This window comes from Phyllobates terribilis, unplaced genomic scaffold, assembly GCF_046119375.1.
Source record: "Phyllobates terribilis strain yellow unplaced genomic scaffold, ASM4611937v1 Scaffold_25__1_contigs__length_18738178, whole genome shotgun sequence".
In the NCBI taxonomy this organism is placed as follows: Eukaryota; Metazoa; Chordata; class Amphibia; order Anura; family Dendrobatidae; genus Phyllobates; species Phyllobates terribilis.
In genome coordinates, this window is record NW_027362785.1 from 17,644,914 (window position 1) to 17,669,433 (window position 24,520).

Consider the following 24,520-nt stretch of genomic DNA (forward strand, 5'->3'; position numbering starts at 1 on the left):
GGAGATCTCCAAACACCGCCACGCAGGCCAAGGAGATCTCCAAACACCGCCACGCAGGCCTCCAAACACCGCCACGCAGGCCTCCAAACACCGCCACGCAGGCCTCCAAACAAGTCAGGGACAAAGTTGTTGAGAAGTACAAGTCAGGGTTGGGTTTAAAAAAAAAAAAAGAAAATTATCCCAAACTCTGATGATCCACCAGGGCACAGTCAAATGGAAAAAACATGGTACTACTTCAAACCTGCCATGAGAGGGCGCCCACCAAACCTCTCAGCTCGGGCAACGAGGGCATTAATCAGAGGCAGCACAGAGACCAAAAGTGACCCTGAAGGAAGCAGCAGAGTTCCCAGGGTGAGACTGGATGATCTGTCCATACGACCACAATAAGCTTTACACTCCATAGAGGTGGCCTTTATGGAAAAGTGGGCAGAAAAAAGCCTTTACTTAAATTGTAAGGCTCATTTTGAGTTTGCGAAAAGACATGTGGAAGACTCCCCAAATGTGTGGAAAAAGGTGCTGTCGTCAGATGAGACCAAAATTGAACTTTTTGGTCACCAAGGTAAACGCTATGTCTGGTGCCAAACCAACACAGCTCATCACCCCAAGAACACCATCCCCACAGTGAGACATGGTGGTGACAGCATCATGCTGTGGGGATGTTTTTCAGCAGCATAGACAGGGAAAATGGTCTGAGTCTAGGGGAAGATGGATGGTGGGAAATACAGGGATATTCTTGACCTGTTTCAGTCTGTCAGTGATTGGAGACTGGACGGAGGTTCACCTTCCAAGAAGACAATGACCCAAAGCAAACTGCTAAAGCAACACTCGGGTGGTGTAAGGGGAAACGTGTAGATATTCTGACGTGGCCGAGACCTTAATCCAATGGAGAATCTGTGGTCAGACGTGAAGATCGCTGTTCACCAGAGGAAACATCTGACCTGAAGGAGCCGGAGCAGTTTTACATTGAGCAACGGGCAAGATGTGGAAAGCTCATAGAGACTTCTCCAAAGCGACTGCAGCTGTAATTGCTGCAAAAGGAGGATCCACAAAGTACTGACTTTAGGGGGTGAATAGTTAGGACAAAGTAACTGAAAACTTCAAGAAAACCTAATCTTCTCCGTTATCGGCAGGTTCTTTACATGACCTGATGCAAACCCTGAAAAAAAGTGAAATTCTAGGTTGTGAGGCAGCAAAACGTGAAAAATGCCAAGAGGGTGAATACTTTCGCAAGCCACTGTAGGTCAGCTGAGGAGCTGCATACCAGCGGGGGCGGTTTGGGGTCTCACCATCTCCTCCTCTGCAGGTGACACCATGTGGAGTCTGTCCTCGCCGAGCTGCCACCTTCTGGCCAACCTCCCGCCGCCGAGCGGCCGGACCCCCGACATTTCACGCCTCGCACTTTCTCTGGGTGATTTCACTTCTGTGAACTCTGAATCTGCCATCGAGACGCGCGCTGCAGCGGTGAGTGGCGGAAGGAGAGGCCCGTCCTGAACGCGGGGGTCACAGAGACACTGGCGCGCATGTGGGGGATACAGTGGCACTGCTGCCGGGGGACACGCGGTGTACAGTGGCACTGCTGCCGGGGGGGGGGGGGGACACGCGGTGTACAGTGGCACTGCTGCCGGGGGGGGGGGGGGACACGCGGTGTACAGTGGCACTGCTGCCGGGGGGGGGGGGACACGCGGTGTACAGTGGCACTGCTGCCGGGGGGGGGGGGGACACGCGGTGTACAGTGGCACTGCTGCCGGGGGGGGGGGGGGACACGCGGTGTACAGTGGCACTGCTGCCGGGGGGGGGGACACGCTGTGTACAGTGGCACTGCTGCCGGGGGGGGGGGGGACACGCTGTGTACAGTGGCACTGCTGCCGGGGGGGGGGGGGGACACGCGGTGTACAGTGGCACTGCTGCCGGGGGGGGGGGGGGGACACGCGGTGTACAGTGGCACTGCTGCCGGGGGGGGGGGGGGGGCACGCGGTGTACAGTGGCACTGCTGTCGGGGGGGGAGGGGGGGACACGCGGTCTACAGTGGCACTGCTGCCGGGGGGGGGGGGACACGCGGTGTACAGTGGCACTGCTGCCGGGGGGGGGGACACGCTGTGTACAGTGGCACTGCTGCCGGGGGGGGGGGACACGCGGTGTACAGTGGCACTGCTGCCGGGGGGGGGGACACGCGGTGTACAGTGGCACTGCTGCCGGGGGGGGGGACACGCGGTGTACAGTGGCACTGCTGCCGGGGGGGAGGGGGGGGGACACGCGGTGTACAGTGGCACTGCTGCCGGGGGGGAGGGGGGGGACACGCGGTGTACAGTGGCACTGCTGCCGGGGGGGGACGACACGCGGTGTACAGTGGCACTGCTGCCGGGGGGGAGGGGGGGGGACACGCGGTGTACAGTGGCACTGCTGCCGGGGGGGGACACGCGGTGTACAGTGGCACTGCTGCCGGGGGGACGACACGCGGTGTACAGTGGCACTGCTGCCGGGGGGGGACGACACGCGGTGTACAGTGGCACTGCTGCCGGGGGGGGACGACACGCGGTGTACAGTGGCACTGCTGCCGGGGGGGGGGGGGGGACACGCGGTGTACAGTGGCACTGCTGCCGGGGGGGGGGGGGGGGGACACGCGGTGTACAGTGGCACTGCTGCCGGGGGGGGGGGGGGACACGCGGTGTACAGTGGCACTGCTGCCGGGGGGGGGGGGGACGGACACGCGGTGTACAGTGGCACTGCTGCCGGGGGGGACACGTGGTGTACAGGGGCACTGCTGCCGGGGAGGGGGGACGACACGCAATATACAGTGGCACTGCTGCCGGGGGGGGGGGACGACACGTGGTGTACAGGGGCACTGCTGCTGGGGAGGGGGGGGGGGACGACGACACGCAATATACAGTGGCACTGCTGCCGGGGGGGGGGGGTGGGACACGCGGTGTACAGTGGCACTGCTGCCGGGGGGACGACGACACGTGGTGTACAGTGGCACTGCTGCCGGGGGGGGGACGACACGTGGTGTACAGTGGCACTGCTGTCGGGGACGACACGTGGTGTACAGGGGCACTGCTGCTGGGGAGGGGGGGGGGGACGACACGCAATATACAGTGGCACTGCTGCCGGGGGGGGGGGGGACACGCGGTGTACAGTGGCACTGCTGCCGGGGGGGGGGGACGACACGTGGTGTACAGTGGCACTGCTGCCGGGGGGGGGGCGACACGTGGTGTACAGTGGCACTGCTGCCGGGGGGGGGGACGACACGTGGTGTACAGTGGCACTGCTGCCGGGGGGGACACGTGGTGTACAGGGGCACTGCTGCCGGGGAGGGGGGGGGGGACGACGACACGCAATATACAGTGGCACTGCTGCCGGGGGGGGACACGCGGTGTACAGTGGCACTGCTGCCGGGGGGGGGGGGGGACACGCGGTGTACAGTGGCACTGCTGCCGGGGGGGGGGGGGACACGCGGTGTACAGTGGCACTGCTGCCGGGGGGGGGGGGGGACACGCGGTGTACAGTGGCACTGCTGCCGGGGGGGGGAGGGGGGACACGCGGTGTACAGTGGCACTGCTGCCGGGGGGGGGGGGACACGCGGTGTACAGTGGCACTGCTGCCGGGGGGGGGGGACACGCGGTGTACAGTGGCACTGCTGCCGGGGGGGGGGGGGGACACGCGGTGTACAGTGGCACTGCTGCCGGGGGGGGGGGGGGGGACACGCGGTGTACAGTGGCACTGCTGCCGGGGGGGGGGGGGGGACACGCGGTGTACAGTGGCACTGCTGCTGGGGAGGGGGGGGGGGGACACGCGGTGTACAGTGGCACTGCTGCTGGGGAGGGGGGGGGGGGACACGCGGTGTACAGTGGCACTGCTGCCGGGGGGGGGGGGGGACACGCGGTGTACAGTGGCACTGCTGCCGGGGGGGGGGGGGGGACACGCGGTGTACAGTGGCACTGCTGCCGGGGGGGGGGGGGACACGCGGTGTACAGTGGCACTGCTGCCGGGGGGGGACACGCGGTGTACAGTGGCACTGCTGCCGGGGGGGGGGGGACACGCGGTGTACAGTGGCACTGCTGCCGGGGGGGGGGGACACGCGGTGTACAGTGGCACTGCTGCCGGGGGGGGAGGGGGGACACGCGGTGTACAGTGGCACTGCTGCCGGGGGGGGGAGGGGGGACACGCGGTGTACAGTGGCACTGCTGCCGGGGGGGGGGGGACACGCGGTGTACAGTGGCACTGCTGCCGGGGGGGGGGGGGGGACACGCGGTGTACAGTGGCACTGCTGCCGGGGGGGGGGGGGGACACGCGGTGTACAGTGGCACTGCTGCCGGGGGGGGGAGGGGGGACACGCGGTGTACAGTGGCACTGCTGCCGGGGGGGGGGGGACACGCGGTGTACAGTGGCACTGCTGCCGGGGGGGGGGGGGGGACACGCGGTGTACAGTGGCACTGCTGCCGGGGGGGGGGGGGGACACGCGGTGTACAGTGGCACTGCTGCCGGGGGGGGGGGGGGGGACACGCGGTGTACAGTGGCACTGCTGCTGGGGAGGGGGGGGGGACGACGACACGCAATATACAGTGGCACTGCTGCCGGGGGACACGTGGTATACAGTGGCACTGCTGCCGGGGGGGACACGTGCTGCCCTCATACCTGACTGTCTGTCTCCAGGTCCACAGGCAGCCTCTGCTCTCTGATGTCAGCCGCTGCCGTCTCCTCGCTGAGATCCGATCCCACAACCCCCAGTTCCCGGTCAGAAGATTCTTCAAGCAATTCCTCAAAAAACAGACCGATTCCCAGTCAGGTGAGAACCCGCTTCTGTGCACAGTGTCCGCTGATTGTACTGATTATTGGGGAGTCCAGTCCCTGTGCTCCGCAGTGTCCGATGATTGTACTGATTATTTGGGAGTGTTGTCCCCGTGCTCCGCAGTGTCCGCTGATTGTACTGATTACACAGGTCTGCGACTAAGAAGCTGTTTGATGATTTTCATATCATTTCCATGTATTTTAGTATTTTGATAACAAAAAAAATATTGAAAAAAATAACCCTACCCCTCAGGACTTGCCACAATCCTATCGGTTCTTCTGCAAACTCTGGTGTGAATTATGGTCAGGCAGCTTATATCCTTTCCCCATTAACATCAGTAGGAGCTGCGTGATTGGCTGGTGGCAGTCAGGTGGTTAGTGACATAATTAAAGGTCCTTGTGCTTTCAAGAAACTTACATTGGAATTTCATTCATCACCCGCGTTTCCCCATATTAGCGTTATGACCTTGCGGAAGTGTATTAATTCTCTATCATTTGTGGTGAATATACAGCTGACTATTACAGACTTTGTGAAAAAAAGTTTACTCCGGACTACAACTTGGAGATCACGATAAAGTTTGGGCGCCTCATAAAGCGTGCAAACGGTGTGTTGAGGACCTCCGAAATTGGGTCAAGGGTAAGAAAAAAATCTTTCCGTTATGGGATTCTTATGGTATGGCGAGAGCACCAGAACCATAGTCATGATCCTTACTTTGCCCAGAATCAGAAGGTGGTTTATTGCATCGATGTCGAAGGTTTGATGGGTCAATTCAAAATCCAATATGATTTGGCGCGATGGCGTCTTTTTATAGATTCTTCAAAAAGAAGTCTCAAAGCAGTTTTACTCCACAATGGCGGTCTTTACACTTCCATCCCTGTAGGTCATTCCGTACACTTGAAGGAAACCTACGAGAACTTGGAATTGGTTCTTCATAAACTTAAATATGAAGACCACGGTTGGAAAGTGTGTGGGTCATTTGAAGGCCTTGTGTGGGTCATTTGAAGGCCTTGTGTGGGTCATTTGAAGGCCTTGTGTGGGTCATTTGAAGGCCTTGTGTGGGTCATTTGAAGGCCTTGTGTGGGTCATTTGAAGGCCTTGTGTGGGTCATTTGAAGGCCTTGTGTGGGTCATTTGAAGGCCTTGTGTGGGTCATTTGAAGGCCTTGTGTGGGTCATTTGAAGGCCTTGTGTGGGTCATGTGAAGGCCTTGTGTGGGTCATGTGAAGGCCTTGTGTGGGTCATGTGAAGGCCTTGTGTGGGTCATGTGAAGGCCTTGTGTGGGTCATGTGAAGGCCTTGTGTGGGTCATGTGAAGGCCTTGTGTGGGTCATTTGAAGGCCTTGTGCCTGGATGTGAAGGCCTTGTGCATGCTGCTCGGGCAACAAGCTGGGTATACTAAATACCCTTGTTTTCTGTATCTGTGGGACAGTCGAGACCGACAAAATGACTGGACCAAGAAGAGATGGCAGCCAAGGGTGCCCACAGTAGGTGAAAAAAATGTCCTCCGGGAAACTTAGGTAGCCTACAAAGTTCTTCTACCACCTCTTCACATAAAACTGGGCTTGATGAAGCAATTCGTAAAATCACTTCCAAGAGATGGGGAATGCTTCAAATACTTGGTCACCAAGTTTCCAAGCCTCTCGGTGGCAAAATTGAAGGAAGGCGTGTTAGTCGGACCAGACATTAGAAGGCTTTTAGCTGAGAGTTTGTCAATACCATGATGGATCCTCAAAAAGAAGTTACACGCACGTCGCTAGGGTCAGATAGGGGCGAGACGGGTTTCCTGAATTCTTTGGAATCCTGGGGGAACCGTTACTCAGGGCGACCATAGACCATGTGCTGTAGCTTCTCTCAGGCACACGATAGATTCAATTGCCGAACAGACACATCTGACAAGAGTTTTTCAACAGTTTAACAGTGGAATTTAATCTGAAGCTCGGCCCAAGCAATTCAGGGTTATTACAGCAACTATCTTCATTACAGTACCGTCTCATAAAGCAGGCACAGTAACAGCAGTCTCTTCAGTAGCAGTACAGTCTCATAAAGCAGGCACAGTAACAGCAGTCTCTTCAGTAGCATAATTCAGCACAGTTTAGATCTTAGCTGCACACTTCTATGCATACACAACCACAGGCCTTTACTTCACGAGGACACAATAGTACACAGCATTATTAAACCTGCATGGAGGTGGGGAGGGTTTGATGAGGGAAATGAATGCTGTGACAATTCCTTCCAGTCCTTATCTTCCTGCTCGATAATACTGTGCACTGTTAGTTCAGGGAGTTTACTTGACCTGTGTTTAGTTTATCTCTTGATGCGAATCTTGTTCAGTTGCCTTCTGTCAGATACAGATAACACACCACCTTTCTCTTCGGCTTCAGTCAGACTACAATAACTAGTTCCCCACAATCCCCCTGGGGCTCTGCTAAAACACTCCCTGTCTGCTGTGACTGTGTTAACCCCTCTAGTTGCTGGATGCTTCTGAAGCACAACACTTCCTGTCTCCTGTACTTGTGTTAGTTATAACAGTTGCCTGATGCTTTGGAAGCAACAGCACTACTTCTGCATATCACACTCTGCAACAGCACTACTTCTGCATATCACACTCTGCAACAGCACTACTTCTGCATATCACACTCTGCAACAGCACTACTTCTGCATATCACACTCTGCAACAGCACTACTTCTGCATATCACACTCTGCAACAGCGCTACTTCTGCATGTCGCACTCTGCAACAGCACTACTTCTGCATGTCACACTCTGCAGCAGCGCTACTTCTGCCTGTCACTCTGCAGCAGCACTACTTCTGCATGTCACACTCTGCAACAGCGCTACTTCTGCATGTCGCACTCTGCAACAGCACTACTTCTGCATGTCGCACTCTGCAACAGCACTACTTCTGCATGTCACACTCTGCAGCAGCGCTACTTCTGCATGTCACACTCTGCAACAGCACTACTTCTGCATGTCACACTCTGCAACAGCACTACTTCTGCATGTCACACTCTGCAACAGCGCTACTTCTGCATATCACACTCTGCAACAGCACTACTTCTGCATGTCACACTCTGCAACAGCGCTACTTCTGCATGTCACACTCTGCAACAGCGCTACTTCTGCATATCACACTCTGCAACAGCACTACTTCTGCATGTCACACTCTGCAACAGCACTACTTCTGCATGTCACACTCTGCAACAGCACTACTTCTGCATGTCACACTCTGCAGCAGCACTACTTCTGCATGTCACACTCTGCAACAGCACTACTTCTGCCTGTCACACTCTGCAACAGCACTACTTCTGCCTGTCACACTCTGCAACAGCACTACTTCTGCCTGTCACTCTGCAGCAGCACTACTTCTGCATATCACACTCTGCAACAGCGCTACTTCTGCATGTCACACTCTGCAACAGCGCTACTTCTGCATGTCACACTCTGCAGCAGCGCTACTTCTGCATGTCACACTCTGCAACAGCGCTACTTCTGCCTGTCACACTCTGCAACAGCACTACTTCTGCATGTCACACTCTGCAACAGCGCTACTTCTGCATGTCACACTCTGCAGCAGCACTACTTCTGCATGTCACACTCTGCAGCAGCACTACTTCTGCATGTCACACTCTGCAACAGCGCTACTTCTGCCTGTCACACTCTACAGCAGCACTACTTCTGCATGTCACACTCTGCAACAGCACTACTTCTGCATGTCACACTCTGCAACAGCGCTACTTCTGCATGTCACACTCTGCAGCAGCACTACTTCTGCATGTCACACTCTGCAACAGCGCTACTTCTGCCTGTCACACTCTGCAACAGCACTACTTCTGCATGTCACACTCTGCAGCAGCACTACTTCTGCATGTCACACTCTGCAACAGCACTACTTCTGCTTGTCACACTCTGCAACAGCACTACTTCTGCATGTCACAGTCTGCAACAGCACTACTTCTGCATGTCACAGTCTGCAACAGCACTACTTCTGCATGTCACACTCTGCAGCAGCACTACTTCTGCATGTCACACTCTGCAACAGCACTACTTCTGCATGTCACACTCTGCAGCAGCACTACTTCTGCATGTCACACTCTGCAACAGCGCTACTTCTGCATGTCACACTCTGCAACAGCACTACTTCTGCATGTCACACTCTGCAACAGCACTACTTCTGCATGTCACACTCTGCAACAGCACTACTTCTGCATGTCACACTCTGCAGCAGCACTACTTCTGCATGTCACACTCTGCAACAGCGCTACTTCTGCATGTCACACTCTGCAACAGCACTACTTCTGCATGTCACACTCTGCAGCAGCACTACTTCTGCATGTCACACTCTGCAACAGCGCTACTTCTGCATGTCACACTCTGCAACAGCGCTACTTCTGCATGTCACACTCTGCAACAGCACTACTTCTGCATGTCACACTCTGCAACAGCACTACTTCTGCATGTCACACTCTGCAACAGCACTACTTCTGCCTGTCACACTCTGCAACAGCACTACTTCTGCCTGTCACACTCTGCAACAGCACTACTTCTGCCTGTCACACTCTGCAACAGCACTACTTCTGCCTGTCACTCTGCAGCAGCACTACTTCTGCATATCACACTCTGCAACAGCGCTACTTCTGCCTGTCACACTCTGCAACAGCGCTACTTCTGCATGTCACACTCTGCAACAGCGCTACTTCTGCCTGTCACACTCTGCAACAGCACTACTTCTGCATGTCACACTCTGCAGCAGCACTACTTCTGCATGTCACACTCTGCAGCAGCACTACTTCTGCATGTCACACTCTGCAACAGCACTACTTCTGCTTGTCACACTCTGCAACAGCACTACTTCTGCATGTCACAGTCTGCAACAGCACTACTTCTGCATGTCACAGTCTGCAACAGCACTACTTCTGCAACAGCACTACTTCTGCATGTCACAGTCTGCAACAGCACTACTTCTGCATGTCACACTCTGCAGCAGCACTACTTCTGCATGTCACACTCTGCAACAGCGCTACTTCTGCATGTCACACTCTGCAACAGCACTACTGCATGTCACACTCTGCAGCAGCACTACTTCTGCATGTCACACTCTGCAACAGCGCTACTTCTGCATGTCACACTCTGCAACAGCGCTACTTCTGCATGTCACACTCTGCAACAGCACTACTTCTGCATGTCACACTCTGCAACAGCACTACTTCTGCATGTCACACTCTGCAGCAGCACTACTTCTGCATGTCACACTCTGCAACAGCACTACTTCTGCCTGTCACTCTGCAGCAGCACTACTTCTGCATATCACACTCTGCAACAGCACTACTTCTGCATGTCACACTCTGCAACAGCACTACTTCTGCCTGTCACACTCTGCAACAGCACTACTTCTGCATATCACACTCTGCAACAGCACTACTTCTGCATGTCACACTCTGCAACAGCACTACTTCTGCATATCACACTCTGCAACAGCACTACTTCTGCATGTCACACTCTGCAACAGCGCTACTTCTGCATGTCACACTCTGCAGCAGCACTACTTCTGCATGTCACACTCTGCAGCAGCACTACTTCTGCATGTCACACTCTGCAGCAGCACTACTTCTGCCTGTCACACTCTGCAACAGCACTACTTCTGCCTGTCACACTTTGCAACAGCACTACTTCTGCCTGTCACTCTGCAGCAGCACTACTTCTGCATGTCACACTCTGCAACAGCGCTACTTCTGCATGTCACACTCTGCAACAGCGCTACTTCTGCATGTCACACTCTGCAACAGCGCTACTTCTGCATGTCACACTCTGCAACAGCGCTACTTCTGCATGTCACACTCTGCAACAGCGCTACTTCTGCATGTCACACTCTGCAACAGCGCTACTTCTGCATGTCACACTCTGCAACAGCACTACTTCTGCAACAGCACTACTTCTGCATGTCACACTCTGCAACAGCACTACTTCTGCATGTCACACTCTGCAACAGCACTACTTCTGCATGTCACACTCTGCAACAGCACTACTTCTGCATGTCACACTCTGCAACAGCGCTACTTCTGCATGTCACACTCTGCAACAGCACTACTTCTGCATGTCACACTCTGCAACAGCACTACTTCTGCCTGTCACACTCTGCAGCAGCACTACTTCTGCATGTCACACTCTGCAACAGCGCTACTTCTGCATGTCACACTCTGCAACAGCGCTACTTCTGCATGTCACACTCTGCAACAGCGCTACTTCTGCATGTCACACTCTGCAACAGCACTACTTCTGCATGTCACACTCTGCAACAGCGCTACTTCTGCATGTCACACTCTGCAACAGCACTACTTCTGCATGTCACACTCTGCAACAGCGCTACTTCTGCATGTCACACTCTGCAACAGCGCTACTTCTGCATGTCACACTCTGCAACAGCACTACTTCTGCAATAGCACTACTTCTGCATGTCACACTCTGCAACAGCACTACTTCTGCATGTCACACTCTGCAACAGCACTACTTCTGCATGTCACACTCTGCAACAGCGCTACTTCTGCATGTCACACTCTGCAACAGCGCTACTTCTGCATGTCACACTCTGCAACAGCACTACTTCTGCATGTCACACTCTGCAACAGCACTACTTCTGCATGTCACACTCTGCAACAGCACTACTTCTGCATGTCACACTCTGCAACAGCGCTACTTCTGCATGTCACACTCTGCAACAGCGCTACTTCTGCATGTCACACTCTGCAACAGCGCTACTTCTGCATGTCACACTCTGCAACAGCACTACTTCTGCAACAGCACTACTTCTGCATGTCACACTCTGCAACAGCACTACTTCTGCATGTCACACTCTGCAACAGCACTACTTCTGCATGTCACACTCTGCAACAGCGCTACTTCTGCATGTCACACTCTGCAACAGCACTACTTCTGCATGTCACACTCTGCAACAGCACTACTTCTGCCTGTCACACTCTGCAACAGCACTACTTCTGCCTGTCACTCTGCAACAGCACTACTTCTGCCTGTCACTCTGCAACAGCACTACTTCTGCCTGTCACTCTGCAGCAGCACTACTTCTGCATGTCACACTCTGCAACAGCGCTACTTCTGCATGTCACACTCTGCAACAGCGCTACTTCTGCATGTCACACTCTGCAACAGCACTACTTCTGCATGTCACACTCTGCAACAGCACTACTTCTGCATGTCACACTCTGCAACAGCGCTACTTCTGCATGTCACACTCTGCAACAGCACTACTTCTGCATGTCACACTCTGCAACAGCGCTACTTCTGCATGTCACACTCTGCAACAGCACTACTTCTGCAACAGCACTACTTCTGCATGTCACACTCTGCAACAGCACTACTTCTGCATGTCACACTCTGCAACAGCACTACTTCTGCATGTCACACTCTGCAACAGCGCTACTTCTGCATGTCACACTCTGCAACAGCACTACTTCTGCTTGTCACACTCTGCAACAGCATTACTTCTGCCTGTCACACTCTGCAGCAGCACTACTTCTGCATGTCACACTCTGCAACAGCACTACTTCTGCCTGTCACACTCTGCAACAGCACTACTTCTGCCTGTCACACTCTGCAACAGCACTACTTCTGCCTGTCACACTCTGCAACAGCGCTACTTCTGCCTGTCACACTCTGCAACAGCGCTACTTCTGCCTGTCACACTCTGCAACAGCACTACTTCTGCATGTCACACTCTGCAACAGCACTACTTCTGCTTGTCACACTCTGCAACAGCATTACTTCTGCCTGTCACACTCTGCATCAGCACTACTTCTGCCTGTCACACTCTGCAACAGCACTACTTCTGCCTGTCACACTCTGCAACAGCACTACTTCTGCCTGTCACACTCTGCAACAGCACTACTTCTGCCTGTCACACTCTGCAACAGCGCTACTTCTGCCTGTCACACTCTGCAACAGCGCTACTTCTGCCTGTCACTCTCTGCAACAGCGCTACTTCTGCCTGTCACTCTCTGCAACAGCGCTACTTCTGCCTGTCACACTCTGCAACAGCACTACTTCTGCCTGTCACACTCTGCAGCAGCACTCCGCTGTGTGTGGTGATTGTACTGATTATTGGGGAGTGTCGTCCCTGCGCTCCGCAGTCTCTGGTGATTGTACTGATCACACAGGTCTGCTAGGGTAGAATAATGTGCCTAGTAAGAGGTGATTATTTTTATACTTTTGACCTCTGAGCTCAGTAAATATCGATAACATTTCCCCCCGTGCATTATCAGACACTGACCTCATGGGCTTTTTCCTGCACTTTGACCCCTTTGCGTGATCCTTACTGGATGATTTTGGTGTCATTAGTTTGGTTAGAAATTGTTTTCCATTGTACGGAAGAGATAAGGATTTCCTTCCATAGTTTTGTGCAGACTGTGTCCTAGTGTATTTCAGTGATGTTCCTGGGCTGATGGAAAAATGTAACATTGAGTACAATGTGAGCGAGTGGAGACTATTGATTCATCCAAAGAAAGCATGAAAGATGTGCTACTGCACAATGGCAGCGCATATGCTTCAGCGCCTGTGGGTATTCTGTGCACGCAAAGGAAAGCTGTGAGAATTTAGACTTTATTCTGAAGAAACTTAACAAGGATGGTCAATATGTGGTGATCTGAAAGTTGTCTTTGATCCTTGGGCAGCAAGGAGAATACTCGAAGTACCCATGCTTTTTCTGTAAGTGGGACAGCCGGGATAGGACTCATCACTGGAGCCAACGAGAACATCTTTGCAACCTGAACTCAAGAACATGGTTGCGGAAAGTTTAGTTGATCCCACTAAAGTTCTCCTGCCACCAGTCCACATTAAGCTTAGACTACTGAAGCAGTTTGTGAAAGCTCTACCGAAAGACGGAGAGACTTTTAAAGAGTGCGTGTGCCAAGTTTCAGGGTCTGTCCGGAGCAAAACTGAAGGAAGGCAATTTTGTGGGTCCATATATTTGGAAACTCACGAAGGGCGACGTGTTCGAGGGGGGGAAAAAAAGAAAGCTGTTGAGTAATATTCTCACTCCACAGCACAGACAGCACCACTGCTTTCTACAATGCCACTTTCACATCAGCTATTGACTCACTCGCCCCACTTATGCATGGTAGAGCGTGACGAGTCAACAGGCAACCCTGGCACAACAACCTCACTAAACAGCTTCATCAAGCGTCCAGGGTTGCGGAGCGGCATTGGAAGAAAACACATTTGCAAGATTTCACTGCATTCAGACAAGCAACACTCGCATTCAAATCAGCACTCACCTCTGCTAAACAGGCCTACTTCACAACCCTCATATCTTCCCTATCCTACAACCCCAAACAGCTATTCAACACATTTAACAACCCCTTTGTTTTCCAGACCATTGCCCTTCCCCCATAACCTCCCTTTCCAACATCACGGAAGAAGACCTCACTCATCTCCTCTCCAAATCACACCTCACCACTTGTGCACTTGACCCCATCCCATCCCACCTTCTCCCCAAACTCATCCCATCTCTAACCGATATCTTCAACCTATCACGAACTTCTGGTACCTTCCCCGCTGCCTTCAAACATGCCAGTCACAGCCATCCTCAAAAAGCCATCCCTTGACCCAACCGCCTTGTCCAGCTACCACCCCATATCGCTGCTCCCATTTGCCTCCAAAGATAACAGGGATGACGAGAAGATCCGCAGGCCTTCTATAAGAGAAAAGGGATGACGAGAAGATCTGCAGGCCTTCTATAAGGGAAAAGTGATGAAGAGAAGATCCGCAGGCCTTATATAAGGGAAAAGGGATGACTAGAAGATCCGCAGGCCTTCTATAAGAGAAAAGGGATGAAGAGAAGATCCTCGGGCCTTCTATAAGAGAAAAGGGATGACGAGAAGATCCGCAGGCCTTCTATAAGGGAAAAGTGATGAAGAGAAGATCCGCAGGCCTTATATAAGGGAAAAGGGATGACTAGAAGATCCGCAGGCCTTCTATAAGAGAAAAGGGATGAAGAGAAGATCCTCGGGCCTTCTATAAGAGAAAAGGGATGAAGAGACGATCCGCAGGCCTTCTATACGAGAAAAGGGATCAGGAGACGATCCCCAGGCCTTCTATAAGAGAATAGGGATGAATAGAAGATCCTCAGGCCTTCTATAAGAGAAAAGGGATCAGGAGAAAACCCGCAGGCCTTCTATAAGAGAAAAGGGATGAAGAGAAGATCCGCAGGCCTTCTATAAGAGAAAAGGGATGACTAGAAGATCCGCAGTACTTCTATAAGAGAAAAGGGATGACTAGAAGATCCGAAGTCCTTCTGTAAGAGAAAAGGGATGAAGAGAAGATCCGCAGGCCTTCTATAAGAGAAAAGGGATGACGAGAAGATCCGCAGGCCTTCTATAAGAGAAAAGGGATGAAGAGAAGATCCGCAGGCCTTCTATACGAGAAAAGCGATGACGAGAAGATCCTCAGGCCTTCTATAAGAGAAAAGGGATGAAGAGAAGATCCGCAGGCCTTCTATAAGAGAAAAGGGATGAAGAGAAGATCCGCAGGCCTTCTATAAGAGAAAAGGGATGAAGAGACGATCCGCAGGCCTTCTATACGAGAAAAGGGATGAAGAGAAGATCCTCAGGCCTTCTATAAGAGAAAAGGGATGAAGAGACTATCCGCAGGCCTTCTATACGAGAAAAGGGATGACGAGAAGATCCTCAGGCCTTCTATAAGAGAAAAGGGATGACTAGAAGATCTGCAGTCCTTCTATAAGAGAAAAGGGATGAAGAGAAGATCCTCAGGCCTTCTATAAGAGAAAAGGGATGACTAGAAGATCCGCAGTCCTTCTATAAGAGAAAAGGGGTGACTAGAAGATCCGCAGTCCTTCTATAAGAGAAAAGGGGTGACTAGAAGATCCGCAGTCCTTCTATAAGAGAAAAGGGATGAAGAGAAGATCCGCAGGCCTTCTATAAGAGAAAAGGGATGAAGAGAAGATCCGCAGGCCTTCTATAAGAGAAAAGGGATGAAGAGAAGATCCTCAGGCCTTCTATAAGAGAAAAGGGATGAAGAGAAGATCCGCAGGCCTTCTATACGAGAAAAGGGATGAAGAGAAGATCCTCAGGCCTTCTATACGAGAAAAGGGATGACGAGAAGATCCACAGACCTTCTATACGAGAAAAGGGATGACGAGAAGATCCTCAGGCCTTCTATACGAGAAAAGGGATGACGAGAAGATCCGCAGTCCTTCTATAAGAGAAAAGGGATGACTAGAAGATCCGCAGGCCTTCTATAAGAGAAAAGGGATGACTAAAAGATCCTCAGGCCTTCTATAAGAGAAAAGGGATGAAGAGAAGATCCTCAGGCCTTCTATAAAAGAAAAGGGATGAAGAGAAGATCCTCAGGCCTTCTATAAGAGAGAAGGGATCAGGAGAAGATCCTCAGGCCTTCTATAAGAGAGAAGGGATCAGGAGAAGATCCTCAGGCCTTCTATAAGAGAAAAGGGATCAGGAGAAGATCCTCAGGCCTTCTATAAGAGAGAAGGGATGAAGAGAAGATCCGCAGGCCTTCTATAAGAGAAAAGGGATGACGAGAAGATCCGCAGGCCTTCTATAAGAGAAAAGGGATGACGAGAAGATCCGCAGGCCTTCTATAAGAGAAAAGGGATGAAGAGAAGATCCTCAGGCCTTCTATACGAGAAAAGGGATGAAGAGAAGATCCTCAGGCCTTCTATACGAGAAAAGGGATGAAGAGAAGATCCGCAGGCCTTCTATACGAGAAAAGGGATGAAGAGAAGATCCTCAGGCCTTCTATAAGAGAAAAGGGATGACGAGAAGATCCGCAGGCCTTCTATAAGAGAAAAGGGATGACGAGAAGATCCTCAGGCCTTCTATAAGAGAAAAGGGATGACGAGAAGATCCTCAGGCCTTCTATAAGAGAAAAGGGATGACGAGAAGATCCGCAGGCCTTCTATAAGAGAAAAGGGATGACGAGAAGATCCGCAGGCCTTCTATAAGAGAAAAGGGATGACGAGAAGATCCTCAGGCCTTCTATAAGAGAAAAGGGATGAAGAGAAGATCCTCAGGCCTTCTATACGAGAAAAGGGATCAGGAGAAGATCCTCAGGCCTTCTATACGAGAAAAGGGATGAAGAGAAGATCCGCAGGCCTTCTATTAGAGAAAAGGGATGAAGAGAAGATCCGCAGTCCTTCTATAAGAGAAGGGATCAGGAGAAGATCCTCAGGCCTTCTATAAGAGAGAAGGGATGAAGAGAAGATCCTCAGGCCTTCTATAAGAGAAAAGGGATGAAGAGAAGATCCTCAGGCCTTCTGTAAGAGAGAAGGAAAAGGCCCAAGCGTTTCCACTAAAGCTGCAGAATGTTCATTACGTTTTTATATGTAACATTTTTGGCTACAATAAAGATATTTCTTGTTCATTCACTTGTATGTAATTTCATGAACGTTTTATGCAAAATCCACAGTGATGGTTAAAAGTAGAAGAAAACATAAGAATCGGTTATTGGATGTGAAACAATTTTCATAGCCACATAATTTGCATACCTGTGTTATTGGGGGTGTCCCCGCACTTCAGTCTCTGATTATTGTACTGATTATTGGGGCTGATTGTACAATTTATTGATGTTTTGTTTTGCCCAGAATCATCACTGCTGACAGAAAAGTGTCTAAAAGCTGCCGATGAGACCACCCAACAGGAGGCTGGCGACGAGACCACCCAACAGGAGGCCGGCAATGGGGCAAAACGGAAACGGAAAGATTCTCCCTGCACAAAGTCTAAGAGAAGGAAACCTGCAGCGAGCGCAGGAGAGGATTCGTCCCAGTGTGACAGCACAGCCCGCTCTCGCCCGTCGCCTGCCTGTCGCAAGAGGGTCAGCGAGGAGCCCGATGTGATCGTCATAGAGGAGCGGAGCCAGCCGTGCCCGGCGGAGGAGGGTAGGAGCGTCTCTCCGGGGGGTCTACAGCAGCTGTGGGCGGCTGATCCCTACATTGCTCCTGTTCTCCACAGATCTCAGCTCCGAGGACGTATTGTGGACCGAGAAATATCAGCCGCACAGCTCCACCGAAATCATAGGAAACTCTGCTGCCGTCCAGCGCTTACACAGGTGGACGTCATCCCCGGGCCTGCTCTGTGCTCTGTGCTCCGTGCTCTGCTCTGTGCTCCGTGCTCTGCTCTGTGCCCCGCGCTCTCCGCTGCCCCGCGCTCTCCGCAGCCTCACACTTTTTTTTTTTTTCTCCAGCTGGTTGAGAGAGTGGAAGGTCCGAGCAGAGAAAGAGGAGAAGAGGAGCCGGGTGCAGAAGATGGGAAAGGAGAAGGATGGTGAGGACAAGTGCAAGACCCTCCTCTGGCCGCCCCCCTGCCCGTCCACAGACAGTAATCTCTTCTCTCTGCTGTACAGATTCCTGGAGCACCGGTGACTTCCATGACAGCGAGGACAGTGACGAGGATTCCCTGTGTAACACTCTGCTCATCACCGGGCCCCCGGGGGTGGGGAAAACGGCCGCTGTGTACGCCTGTGCCCAGGAGCTGGGATTTAAGGTGCGTGTGTTCTGCTCCGCACGGCTCCGGGGCTCTGCTGCGCGCTCCGCACGGCTCCGGGGCTCTGCTGCGCGCTCCGCACGGCTCCGGGGCTCTGCTTCCGGCTGGCGGGGGCGTTGCTGCGCGCTCCGCACGGCTCCAGGGCTCTGCTGCGTGCTCCGCACGGCTCCGGGGCTCTGCTTCCGGCTGGCGGGGCTCTGCTGCACGGCTCCGGGGCTCTGCTGCGCGCTCCGCACGGCTCCGGGGCTCTGCTTCCGGCTGGCGGGGGCGTTGCTGCGCGCTCCGCATGGCTCCGGGGCTCTGCTGCGTGCTCCGCACGGCTCCGGGGCTCTGCTGCGCGCTCCGCACGGCTCCGGGGCTCTGCTGCGCGCTCCGCACGGCTCTGGGGCTCTGCTTCCGGCTGGCGGGGACGTTGCTGCGCGCTCCGCACGGCTCCGGGGCTCTGCTGCGTGCTCCGCACGGCTCCGGGGCTGATCCGTGCCTCTTCTTTCAGGTGTTTGAAGTGAACGCTTCCTGTCAGCGCAGCGGACGCCAGATACTGGCTCAGTTGAAAGAAGCCACGCAGTCCCACCAGGTGGACCAGCAGGGCGTCCACGCACACAAGCCCTGCTTCTTCAGCAGCCCCAGCACCAGCAGGTCTCCCCGTAAGTCTGGCTGACAACTGCGAGTTGTGCTGCGCTGTCACACGTCTTCTTCTGTATCAGATTTCTTTTCTCATCTTCACTCGTGTTGTCCTAGGAAAACTAAACTCCCCAAAGACAGTGGTGTCCTCTCCCAGGAAATCTCCCCGAGGACCCGGCCACAAGAGCGGACCGGGCCACAGGAGCGGACTGGCCCCCAAGTCCTTAAACTTCTTCTTCAAAGCGGCCCCCAAGCAAAAAGCCGAAGTCAAGAAAACCATCACCGAGCTCGTCAAAGGTGAGACCCTCCCTACCCCTGGGGCTAACCAGTGGTGAGACCCCCAGACATCCGCCAAACCCCCCCCCACCACCACCACCGGGGCCATACCCCCCATAGGACATGCAGCCAAAGTCTCTTGTATTGGGTGGTGGGGCGTGGACGGGGGCTCCCGGGTGGTGGGGCTTTTGCAGATATAACCTCGGGGCTAGGTCACCTCGCTCGGCAGCTGTCGGCCGTCCATTGCTGTATCCTTCCTTCTGTACCTGAGGCAGTAGGGGACTGTCACCTGTGCACATTGTGGGGGTCTCCTCACTAATAGGAGGGTGGTAACGAGGTCTCGTTCTCAGCTCCACCGAGCAGCGATGATGGGAAAGCTTCCAGGGCAGAGAGAGGGTCCGGGGTGGAGGAGTCACAGCGTAGAACGGCCACGTCCCTGATCTTGTTTGAGGAGGTGAGTGTGGTGGGAGAGCTCCTCTGATACGAGCTGAGCACCCAGTGAACCCTTCGTGTGACCCTCTCTGTGTGTGCCCCTCCGTGTGTCCTCAGGTCGACGTCATCTTTGATGATGATACTGGATTTTTAAGTGCCATCAAGACGTTCATGAGCACGACCAAGAGGCCGGTGATCCTCACTACCAGCGGTGAGTACCCCGGGCGGTGGTCCTATGATCGGCCCTTCCACTGTGAGCAGCCACACCAGGCCCCAATCATAGTCTATTGTTCCCTGCTATCAGTCATATTGGGAAGCCTGTGGTTAGTGAAAGCTTTTTTCTGTTGCCTCAGATCCGATGTTCAGGATGATGTTTGACGGAGCGTTTGAAGACCTTTCCTTTCATGCGCCCTCTGTGGTGAGTGGTCGCACCCTCTGCGGCGAGTGGTCGCAGTCTCTGGCGAGTGGTCGCACCCTCTGCGGCGATGATGGGGGCTAATGTGTCCTGTTTTTCAGGTGAATGTCGCCAGCTTCCTTCAGGTGTTGTGTTTGGCAGAAAACCTTCGGACGGAAAGCAAAGATGTGCTCACGTTTCTGACTGCGAATGGCTGTGATGTGAGAGCTAGCGTCCTGCACCTGCAGTTCTGGGCCCGCAGCGGAGGTGCGAGGGAGAGGCTACCTGCAGGTGAGGCTCAGCGCTACAGGCTACGATATACAGACATGCTCATCCTGAGCCTCCTGATGCACTCAGAGCTAGGATGAAGACTGGCACAAGAGCACTAACGGGTGACAGCTGGCGGAGATGGTGAGAGCTGGACCAGCTGACGGCTCCATATTGTCGGCTCATGTGGTCTGTATTACAGGTAGTCAGATGATTGAGACGAGTGACGCCTTCTGCACCCGCACAGCCGAGAGCAGCGCCACAGACGAGCCCACGTGCCACGCTGGTTGTGCCGAGAATCTGCTGGGCGTAGACAACATCATCACCCCGAATGATGGCCTCATCTCCTTTGTGAAGGTGAGCACATCCTGAGGATTCATGCACTGTGGGGAGCCGCCCGGATGATGGTCATCCTGCTCATGACTTGCCCCCCTCGAGGGTGGTGGTGGTGGTCATCCTGCTCATGACTTGCCCCCCTCGAGGGTGGTGGTGGCGGCCATCCTGCTCATGACTTGCCCCCATCGAGGGTGGTGGTGGCCATCCTGCTCATGACTTGCCCCCCTCAAGGGTGGTAGTGGTGGTCATCCTGCTCATGACTTGCCCCCCTCAAGGGTGGTGGTGGTGGTCATCCTGCTCATGACTTGCCCCCCTCGAGGGTGGTGGTGGTGGTCATACTGCTCATGACTTGCCCCCCTCGAGGGGGTGGTGGTGGCCATCCTGCTCATGACTTTCCCCCCTGGGGGTGGTGGTGGTCATCCTGCTCATGACTTGCCACCCCCCTGGAGGGTGGTGGTCATCCTGCTCATGACTCTCCCCCCGGATGGTGGTGGTGGTGGTGGTGGTGGTGGTGGTCATCCTGCTCATCGCTCACCCCCCAGAGGAGGGTGGTGGTCATCCTGCTCCCCGCGAGATCAGTCAAGGATCCGGCAGTAATCTCTGATCTCCTCTTTCAGGAGCGGATCCTGGATCCGGCACATTGGGACAGGATCCTGCGGCTGCTGGCGGAGTTTCACTCCAGGAACGTTTACTTCACGCCCAGTAACCTGGAGTTCCTTCTGCCGTTACCTGTGCTCGTGGAAGAACCGATCGCCCCCTCTGAAATCCCGGAGCCGTGCCCGCGGCCCGCCGCCGACCACCTCACTGAGGAGGCAGACATCCAGCTGTCTGCAGCCATGAGACGCCGGAGGAAGCTGACGCTGCTCAATGACAGCGACCTGTTCGAGAGCGACTCCAACTCCCTGGACGAGGCTCTCGCAGTGAGGCCGGCGGAGCCCTGCGCCCACAGTGAGGTCAGGGGTGAGACCGCCTTGGCGAGGCCTGTGAGGAGAGCGCTCTCCTCCGCTGAGCGGCCCGCTGCCCTCCTGGTCTGTCAGTGTCTGGACTCCATGGCAGAATTTGCCGACCACATGTCTTTCCTGGACTGCTCCACCTACGGCACGGAAGACCCCGCTCACACCTGCCGTCCTACCTGGACAGAGAGCAGAGTAAAGCATGGTCTGTGTGACGGGCTGCGGAGCGACAGCAGACACTGGTGGAGCGCCCAGAGCGGTGGGGACATCCGCGCCCTGGTGGAGGCGCTCTCCTTCCAGAAGTGTTCCTCCAAGCTCCAGAAATCCCTGGCTTCTTCCCTGGAACTGTGCAAGCGATCGGGTAAAGACCCATCGGAGGATCTGACCCTGCGTGTGACCGAGGCCCGCCATCAGGTGTACTTCGGCCAGCCGGCTGCCAGCACAGGGTAAGTAGTGCGTGCGGGGGTCCGCTGGGCCGGGTAACCTGTGCGCGGCCCCTCCTGAGGTTTCTGCTTCTTACAGCGTGGTGGAGAGCCGCTTATCCGTGGTGAGGGAAGTGTTGTCCCATCGAGCCTTCATTGGCCTGGGGAACAGAGCCGTGAATGTGACGGAGTATCTGCCGGCCCTGCGACACATCTGCCGACTGCAGAAGGCCAAGGAGGACGGCAAGAGCAAGCGGAGGTGAGGAGCGTGGCGGGGTGCGGCTATACCAGATAGAAAGGTAGCAAGTCATACTGATAACAAGCGACGGGGCGAGCTGGGTCCTCACCCTGGGCGGCGGTGTGCAGTTATACTAGATAGAAAGGTAGCAAGTCATACTGATAACCAGCAGTGGGGCGAGCTGTGTCCTCACCCGGGGCGGCGGTGTGCGTTTATACTAGATAGAAAGGTAACAAGTCATACTGATAACCAGCGACGGGGCGAGCTGTGTCCTCACCCGGGGCGGCGGTGTGCGGCTATACTAGATAGAAAGGTAACAAGTCATACTGATAACCAGCGACGGGGCGAGCTGTGCCCTCACCCAGGGCGGCGGTGTGCGGTTATACTAGATAGAAAGGTAACAAGTCATACTGATAACCAGCGACGGGGCGAGCTGTGCCCTCACCCAGGGCGGCGGTGTGCGGTTATACTAGATAGAAAGGTAACAAGTCATACTGATAACCAGCGACAGGGCGAGCTGTGTCCTCACCCGGGGCGGCGGTGTGCTGCTATACTAGATAGAAAGGTAACAAGTCATACTGATAACAGGCGACGGGGCGAGCTGTGTCCTCACCCGCGGCGGCGGGGTGATGTTATAGTAGATAGAAAGGTAGCAAGTCATACTGATAACCAGCGACGGGGCGAGCTGTGCCCTCACCCGGGGCGGCGGTGTGCGGTTATACTAGATAGAAAGGTAACAAGTCATACTGATAACCGGCGACGGGGCGAGCTGTGCCCTCACACGGGGCGGCGGTGTGCGGTTATACTAGATAGAAAGAAAGGTAACAAGTCATACTGATAACCAGCAGCGGGGCAAGCTGTGTCCTCACCCGGGGCGGCGGTGTGCAGTTATACTAGATAGAAAGGTAACAAGTCATACTGATAACCAGCGGCGGGGCGAGCTGTGTCCTCACCCAGGGCGGCGGTGTGCGGTTATACTAGATAGAAAGGTAACAAGTCATACTGATAACCAGCGGCGGGGCGAGCTGGGTCCTCACCCTGGGCGGCGGTGTGCAGTTATACTAGATAGAAAGGTAGCAAGTCATACTGATAACCAGCAGCGGGGCGAGCTGTGTCCTCACCCGGGACGGCGGTGTGCGTTTATACTAGATAGAAAGGTAACAAGTCATACTGATAACCAGCGGCGGGGCGAGCTGTGCCCTCACCCGGGGCGGCGGTGGTGTGCGGTTATGCTAGATAGAAAGGTATCAAGTCATACTGATAACAAGCGACGGGGCGAGCTGGGTCCTCACCCGGGGCGGCAGTGTGTGGTTATACTAGATAGAAAGGTATCAAGTCATACTGATAACAAGCGACGGGGCGAGCTGGGTCCTCACCCGGGGCGGCAGTGTGTGGTTATACTAGATAGGTAACAAGTCATACTGATAACCAGCAGCGGGGCGAGCTGTGTCCTCACCTGGGGCGGTGGTGTGCGGTTATACTAGATAGAAAGGTAACAAGTCATACTGATAACCAGCGACGGGGTGAGCTGTGTCCTCACCCAGGGCGGCGGTGTGCGGTTATACCAGATAGAAAGGTAACAAGTCATTCTGATAGCCGGCGACGGGGCGAGCTGTGCCCTCACACGGGGCGGCGGTGTGCAGTTATACTAGATAGAAAGGTAACAAGTCATACTGATAATCAGCGGCGGGGCGAGCTGTGCCCTCACCCGGGGCGGCGGTGTGCGGTTATACTAGATAGAAAGGTAGCAAGTCATACTCATAACCAGCAGCGGGGCGAGCTGTGTCCTCACCCGGGGCGGCGGTGTGCGTTTATACTAGATAGAAAGGTAACAAGTCATACTGATAACCAGCGACGGGGCGAGCTGTGTCCTCACCCGGGGCGGCGGTGTGCGGCTATACTAGATAGAAAGGTAACAAGTCATACTGATAACTAGCGACGGGGCGAGCTGTGTCCTCACCCGGGGCGGCGGGGTGCGGTTATACTAGATAGAAAGGTAACAAGTCATACTGATAACCGGCGACAGGGCGAGCTGTGTCCTCACCTGCGGCGGCGGGGTGATGTTATAGTAGATAGAAAGGTAGCAAGTCATACTGATAACCAGCGGCGGTGTGCGGTTATACTAGATAGACAGGTAACAAGTCATACTGATAACCAGCGACGGGGCGAGCGGTGTCCTCACCCGGGGCGGTGGTGTGCGGCTATACTAGATAGAAAGGTAACAAGTCATACTGATAACCAGCGACGGGGTGAGCTGTGTCCTCACCCAGGGCGGC

General features: G+C 54.5%; 1 protein-coding gene across 1 annotated transcript in view; it reads left to right on the plus strand.

Moving 5' to 3' along the window:
* ATAD5 (ATPase family AAA domain containing 5) overlaps positions 1-24,520 on the plus strand; it is a 50,657-nt gene that overhangs the window by 18,423 nt on the left and 7,714 nt on the right. The window contains exons 8-22 of the mRNA XM_073660387.1: positions 1,304-1,461; positions 4,651-4,783; positions 17,408-17,701; positions 17,775-17,871; positions 18,007-18,086; positions 18,166-18,305; positions 18,799-18,949; positions 19,044-19,223; positions 19,553-19,656; positions 19,752-19,845; positions 19,988-20,052; positions 20,151-20,319; positions 20,498-20,652; positions 21,249-22,030; positions 22,107-22,265. Coding sequence (XP_073516488.1) covers positions 1,304-1,461; positions 4,651-4,783; positions 17,408-17,701; positions 17,775-17,871; positions 18,007-18,086; positions 18,166-18,305; positions 18,799-18,949; positions 19,044-19,223; positions 19,553-19,656; positions 19,752-19,845; positions 19,988-20,052; positions 20,151-20,319; positions 20,498-20,652; positions 21,249-22,030; positions 22,107-22,265 — 2,761 coding nt within the window. The remainder of the gene's footprint in view (positions 1-1,303; positions 1,462-4,650; positions 4,784-17,407; positions 17,702-17,774; positions 17,872-18,006; positions 18,087-18,165; positions 18,306-18,798; positions 18,950-19,043; positions 19,224-19,552; positions 19,657-19,751; positions 19,846-19,987; positions 20,053-20,150; positions 20,320-20,497; positions 20,653-21,248; positions 22,031-22,106; positions 22,266-24,520) is intronic.